Consider the following 7,109-nt stretch of genomic DNA (forward strand, 5'->3'; position numbering starts at 1 on the left):
GGGGTAACATTGAGGATGCTTTGGCAAAACTTCAGGTAATGTAGCAAGTTTAATGTATGAAGTTTCATTTATTACATTCGTTCTAAAGAATTGTGATATGAAAGCTCTTATCAAAGGGTGACTACATTGTGATATAATTGAAGGATGACTATCATAAAAACATAGATTCTTCTGTTGATCCAAAAATGGGGTTGTTCTTGGGCTTGACTACAGTTAGAGTTGTCTTTGCTTGGTACATTATGAATAATTCTGTTTCTGTATCTCGTCTCCTCCAACCAGAAACTAAATAGACAATATTGAAACCTTAAAATGGAATTTTGCAGTTTGGAAGACTATTTTTGGATGGTAATGTCATCTAGGCAAGTTGTAAATAAGAAAGTCATAAGATTAAGTATTTACCTTCTAGTTCTGACTGGTAGCTCTGGATTCTATTAGTTTTTACTACTGGCGATGTGGCTTGGAGTAGTTAGTCTGCAGAAAGCTTGGCTCTTGTGAAATCTCCTTATTTTGATAGTGAACAGATGCTGGGATGACAACTTAGGATGGTAGCTTGGTGGCAGACATCTCAGCATATTTTCTGCTTTTTTTTGGAGTATTCATATAGAGTTTTGGTGCTGACTCTTATGGTGATTCTTTGAGGAGTTAACACAACATTATCACTCAGAAATGGGAAAGTTCTTGAAGAGTTTGTAAATTGGTTCCTTGTCTACCCTTTATTGTTATGCTGGCTGATTGCCATTCATAAACATTATGCTTGCCATGTGCTCCTTTGGATCCAGCTAGGTATTAATGGTAAGAGATTGGATGTGTAGTTGTGTACTGTGGGGATTTAGTAGTCTAATAAAAACTTCATTTTGTGATTCTCTGGAGTAACGGAAAAAGGGATAGTTCATGCAGAGGAGCTTGTAAATTGTTTCTTTGTGTAGTTCTTTATTGTTGAGTTGGTGGATTGCCTTGTCCTGGACATAATGAATTCCATGATATGTTTATTTAGATCCAGCCGGGGGATCAATAGTAAGAGGGTTGAAGCCGTGCACATTTAAGAGTTAAGATAATGTCTTGAATGGGAAAAAGTATAGTTCTTGGACAGCAGTGTGAATTGTTTCCTTATACACTCCCTTATTGCAGAGTTGAGGGATCAGGATGTCTTTTTTATGAGTTTGGTGATGCACTTGTTTGAATCCAGCCAGGGATTAATGGAAAGAGAAACAATGATTCTTTAATGTAAATCCTCCTATTTATCCTCATAAATACCAAGTAAAGAAAGTACTCAATGTTTTTATATATGTTCCTCATAAATACCAACTGCTACTACTAAGCCCCTTTTATTTGTTCGGGTTGGTTTAATGGATTAAATTAGGCCGTTGTGTCTTATCATAAGTCATTGTAATAGACATGCCATTAAGATCTGTTGTATTTCCAAATCTTATCCTGTCTTAATCACCATTTCACTCTTCCATGGCAACATCTTCACCTTTGCCACGGTGAGCTTTTTACTCTATTTTTTGGTTCTTTATCACCAAACATTCAGTCATATATATGATATTGCGGATCTTAGACTATACAGTAAAATTTTTTCTGAGTGGTATTTCCTTGTCCCTTATCAAAAATAAAATCACAAAACATTGCTCAACTTCATCCGTGGAACTTGAATCTTACAGACGGCTGCCAGCTATCCTTGCACTTCCTTATTCACTCTTGGACCACAGGAGGATTTACATCTATTTTTTTTCCTGAGTTTCGGGATGGTGGACCCAAGGTATTTAAACCATGTGACATTTGCATGGTAGCATCTCGAATCTCTAGCTCTGCGTTAGCATTAGTATGTCTTTTCTGAATTTACATTTGATGTACTTGATCTTTAATCTAAAGGAAAACCATGTGCTTCTAAAGCCTGTCTTTTAAGCTCTAACTTCTCATTTATATCCTCTCTAGAATTTGGTGGTGTACTTGTTTGAATCCATCATGTCTTTTTAGCTCGAACTTCTGAAAAGCATATCATCTATTAAAAGAATGCATCATGGCATCATTTCTTCAGTATGTTAATAAGCTCATCAAGGGCAAATGTAAAGTGATATAAGAGCTGAGCTCAAAGTCAAATATTGTTGCATTCCACTTCCACCTTGTTTTCTCTCACAATTGTCATTATCCTATCATATTAGCTATTAATTGTTTGAATACGGACAATAGTTGCAAGACGCATCTCCAACACTGTCGACAATACGTATCTTTGATCCTTTCTTCTTTCCAAATCAACCATGACTTACATCTTGGTCATGTTATCAAACTGATTATTTGCCATGCGAGTATCTTAATATCCACTGTTACGTAGTATGACTAATGAGATAATCTGTCTCTGTAATTTGCATAGTTTTGTATGTCGCCTTTGTTATTATGAATTGGGCTTTTAGTTAACTTTATCTTTCTAACCCTCTTCCCCTTTGATGGAATAAATCAGGAAATCATTGATGCAGCAGCATATGTGCCACCACCTCCCTCTGAAGAGCAAAAGAAGAAAATTGCAAAGATGTAAGAGCACTTCACTTTTGTATTTTCCTCAGTCTTCAGGTTAAATACGAATTATTCTAGGTACACCATGTTGCTTGTGGCTTCCGTTAGATTCGAATTGCTTAATAATGGTCAACGTCATGCAATTAACCTCTGTTAATCAAATATGCACTTATGATTGAAGGGCTGCAATAGGAGAGCAGAAACGCCTCAAAAGCAAGAAGGTGCTTTCAGACAAGAAAGCGTTCAGAAGAAGCAAAAATAGTTGGGACTAACATTCATTTCCAGATGGTGAACGTGTACATTATTTTTAGTAAGTTCACCATTGTTGACTACTTTAGATTCATTATCAAGCAAGCTATATTTTATTATTTTCATAAATTTTTCTAATTCTCAGTTATTGTCTACAGGTTACAGGCACCATAATTGGACTATAAAATAGAAATATTGGACCAGCATAGCACAACACCTACGGAGTTACCTCCTGATACAAGGCCAAAATTATAATGTACTATCTAGGACTTGATGCATATAGAAATATCAATTATTTGATTTTATCCTTACAATGTTTCCTATTTTCCTCAATTTGAGCGCTTTCTCGTGATTTGGGGGGCAATGGATCAATTATTGACCCTATGCATAGCACGTGTCGTTAGTTGTGGCACAACTTTGAAGGTCAACGAAACATTTTTATACACGATTTTGTCTTTGCCGTAGTTACTTTTCTATTTAGGTAGTTGTGAGGGACTGCTGGTGGCGTAGTAAATGCTTGTGGTTAAGGAAATGGATATGATTCCGTGATAGAATTCTTGAATTATAATTCAAACTTCAAACTAGTATATGAACGCCACTTGTGTTGCACATGAATTTCTTTGCATTTAAAATTTGATGCACATTGCTTCAAATGCTGCAACATGTACCGTAAGAGATATTCATGTCATTTTCGTGTTAACAATGAATCTTATCTCCTATATTACCTCCTAGTGTTACGTAGAACATGATTCTGTTTTTTTTCATGGCTTTCAACGATTGCGACTGATGGCTAGTGTTGGTATCACTCACCTTCACACGATACCCATCAGTTGTGCCCCCTTTCTCCCCCTCCCAATCCATCTGAAAAGTACATATGTGGCCATGAATAGGCTCTGATTATTATTTGAATGATACTTAATAATTATCTGTTGGTTCTCTTCACACTTGAAATTGAAATGTGGTTTAATAGGTGCTCATAAAATTATATCCATTTTTACAATAAAAATTCGTCCACGACAACTTCCTTACTTTAGGGCTAAAAAGACGGCATTTGGCTGAAAGTGAGAGCTCCTTTCATAGAATTGTTCATTTAAATAAAGTAATATATTTAAAAATCAATCGAAGTATAAGTATGTCTAGATATATTAATTTATTAATATATGAATTTACCTAAGCAGATATGTAGTTATTTTAGATTGAAGATAGTGGAATTGCATTATCGGTTTAAAATTTTTTAGGTATAGTAATTCTATGAAGTGAATATTTTCACTTCTAATTTGAAAAAACAAAATATTATGGATATGCTTTGTATTGAAATACCAAAGTTCTCCATTAACATCGGTAATTAACCCATTATATATTGTGTATATTTATACATATTACTTCACATATTTTTTTAACAAAAACTATTCTTTTACAACTATGCTAAGGATAACAAAAAATCAACCATTAAAACTAGTCACCAAATTAATTATTAGTATAATACATATTAAGATACAAAATATATATTAAAAATAAATTAAATGTATCTATAAACAAAGAGCAATGCTAGGGAACCAAAAGGGTATTAGTCAAAAACCAGCCAAATACCTTTGGGTGAATCTAAAATCTCTACGAGTTAATATACATGGATGTTTTTTCTACTAAGTATCAGAATGTTTCTTTTTCATACTAAATAGATGTTCTTTTATATATTTTTCGAATTTTTTTGTATTGCAAATGTTAATGTCTCTATTTCTTTAAGAATTTCATATTTTTTTTAAATTTTATAGATATTTAATTATTTTTGCTAAAATATAATTGAATGTTTTTTTGTTAAGTATTAGGATATTTTTTTTTCATATTAAATGAATATTTTTTAAAGATAGACTATTACTCCCATATTGTTGTTGTTGTTATTCAGTGGCTCAGCTACTTCCCATATTGCCCCTCCCAAACGCCTTCCAAATCTAATGGCAGCTGAGCCACATGTCCCTCTTCTTCCACTTCGGTCTCAACACCTTCACCGGACAAGAGTGGAGCTCCGGCCACGTACACCCTTCCCTATTCAACCCCACCAACCTCAACGCGGACGTCCTCACTAACGGTGTGACGTCACAACCGCAAAACCAATTTCTTCGACCTCACAGTGGATTGGTTTGAGGAGAGGGCTCAATCCTGCCCATCATATACATGGCGGGCCATGCAAACCCATCGTCTTCATCATGATATGCATAAGCAAACCCACCGTGCCTCGTCAAATCCATACCCGCCGTCTCATCTTCCCTCAATATCTTCAACAGGCTCATCTTTTGAAGCCCGTAAAACAGCGGCAGCATCGTTGCCGTCACCCACCCGCTAATTACTAGAATTTCGATCACTTGCGCAGCCAGCAGCATTGGTGAGAGAGAGGTGTGTGTGATTGTTGGAGGTGCATAGGTTAATGTGAGAGAGAAGAAAATTTTTTTTATAGGTTTTAATTAGATTTACTTAATTAATTTTAAATTTTTAAAATTTTGAATTTAAAAAATTTAAAATTAATTATTAATATAAATTAACGTGGTTTTGTTTAGTTTTTAGCTGATAATCTTTTGGTTCCATATACTTTTCCTTTTTTTTTTTAACATATAGCATGGTTGATCGAAATAATATCATTCAAAATCAAATCGGTATTATTATCAATTTGTAACTGTTAATATCCATTCCTTAATTACTAATATGACCTATCATTAAGATAATATGTCCCATTATTCTTTTCAGAAGATCGTAATAATTTTAGAAGATCCGTTTTAGAAAGCAAACAAGACAGTGCAGTAAGCATCCAAAAACAATTAAAGGGAATTCGTTATTTTGTTAATCAAATAGCAACACAAAAAGTATCGCAGTGATCTTTACTTGTCACAACTTGTAAAACTAATCATGGTGATTGTGTTTGTGTCCTTAAGGTCAATAGTGAAAACCGACCTTCAAACATGTAAGTTAAGAACCACAAGCGATATAATTAAGAGATATTTTTGTATAAAGACAAGTTCGTTCATCATCTCATCATTCAAGTACACATACACATACACAACAAATACCGTGAGTCCTATGAATAAATAAGTGAAAGTATCTACGATAAAAGTGAGATCCAATATCTAAGAACCAGATACTAAAAATTATAGGCGACAACAAAGAGTACCACAGGGGGGAGAGAAGTAATTAACTGAAAATCAAGTTAGAAAAGACCACTTCATCGAATTCTGTTGTTGTTAATATATATAGTATAAAACAAAACAAAACAAACAAATTAAACAATTCTTGGCATATAAAATTCATGCTATATTTCCTATTTACAAAACTAACGGCGTTGAAAATTTGACGCCCCGAATCCATCATCATTGATTCATCGTCTAATAACGTGAACATCCCCAGATCTCCGATCAACATGCTTAATCCACCTCTTCCCATCAGCACCACCACGACCACCACCGACACCGGAAACATGTGCTATGTCAAGCCCCTTCCCAACCGGTAGAAACACCGACCGTACAACGCGTCTTCTGGATCCTCCTTCATCCACCACTCCCCTCCACTTAAACGTGGGCTTCGAAGAACTCGAACTGGCGTTGGCGTTCTTTCGGACCATAACGGCCCCTTGGGCGCTCAACTTGGCCAGTCTTAAAACCCTGGCGAAGTCGCCGCGCCTCGAATCCACGACCAAGAAGTCAATTCCTTCTAAACCTTCCATAACCTCTTCCACCTCTCCTACCAGTGTCTCCGGCCTCCTAACTCCGGCGTCGCTCATCCTTTCACCGTACTCTAATCCCGACGTCTCGTCCGGGACTATGCACACGTGTCTACCGCCCGTGTGACGGCTTGCGATGGCCAATCCTATGCTGGTTGGGATCAAGCCTCCCTGCGACCATGTTTCCACGATCAGCTGCGCGTTCCACCCCGCTGCCATGGCTGACACTAGCTCCGCCACGCCGGATTCCCGTTTCAGCGTGCTTACGGATTGTACTGTGTCGATGTACGCTTTCGATGCTCTCTCCGGACACCATACTAGTTTCATTTTTAATATCTTCTATTCGTTTTGATATGATGATGCGGTTTTTCGTTTTTTTTTTATGTCTGAATTTGGTGTGTTTGGTAATAGTTGTTGATGTGAGGAATTTCTAGGTTTGGAGTGATTATATATGAGTATGTGATGAAAGGGGAAAGAAGGAAGAAAAAAAAGAACGAATAAGTAAGGTAGGGTCATCAGGAATAGGTTGTTCTAGAGAGAGAGAGAGAGAGTGGGACCGTTGACATTTATTCCGCGCCAATCCGACGTGTTGGTTTATATTCGGATAACTACGGTTTATATTATTCTTTCCTATAATAACAAA

At 36.2% G+C, this 7,109-nt stretch overlaps 2 protein-coding genes across 6 annotated transcripts in view; one reads left to right on the top strand and one right to left on the bottom strand.

The window, feature by feature from the left end:
- The window catches only part of LOC107630544 (peptidyl-tRNA hydrolase ICT1, mitochondrial), a 4,739-nt gene extending 1,373 nt beyond the window's left edge, over positions 1–3,366 (top strand). The window contains exons 5-9 of one of the 5 annotated variants that reach the window (XR_002361639.1): positions 2–35; positions 1,662–1,759; positions 2,459–2,589; positions 2,693–2,821; positions 2,919–3,366. Coding sequence is in view for 3 of the 5 variants with exons in the window: in XM_021121602.1 (XP_020977261.1) it covers positions 2–35; positions 1,662–1,759; positions 2,459–2,529; positions 2,693–2,703 (214 nt within the window). In the remaining 2 variants the exon portion in view is untranslated. Of the gene's footprint in view, position 1; positions 36–1,661; positions 1,760–2,458; positions 2,590–2,692; positions 2,822–2,905 lie in introns of those variants that run through there. The other 4 variants (XR_001618327.2, XM_021121602.1, XM_016333739.2 and 1 more) reach the window with 4 other exon arrangements.
- LOC107630538 lies at positions 5,957–6,978 on the bottom strand. Its single transcript, XM_016333713.2, has one exon. It carries the CDS (start codon positions 6,791–6,793, stop codon positions 6,125–6,127), a length of 669 nt encoding a protein of 222 aa, XP_016189199.1. The 5' UTR covers positions 6,794–6,978; the 3' UTR covers positions 5,957–6,124.

Source organism: Arachis ipaensis, chromosome B01, assembly GCF_000816755.2.
Source record: "Arachis ipaensis cultivar K30076 chromosome B01, Araip1.1, whole genome shotgun sequence".
Lineage (NCBI taxonomy): Eukaryota > Viridiplantae > Streptophyta > Magnoliopsida > Fabales > Fabaceae > Arachis > Arachis ipaensis.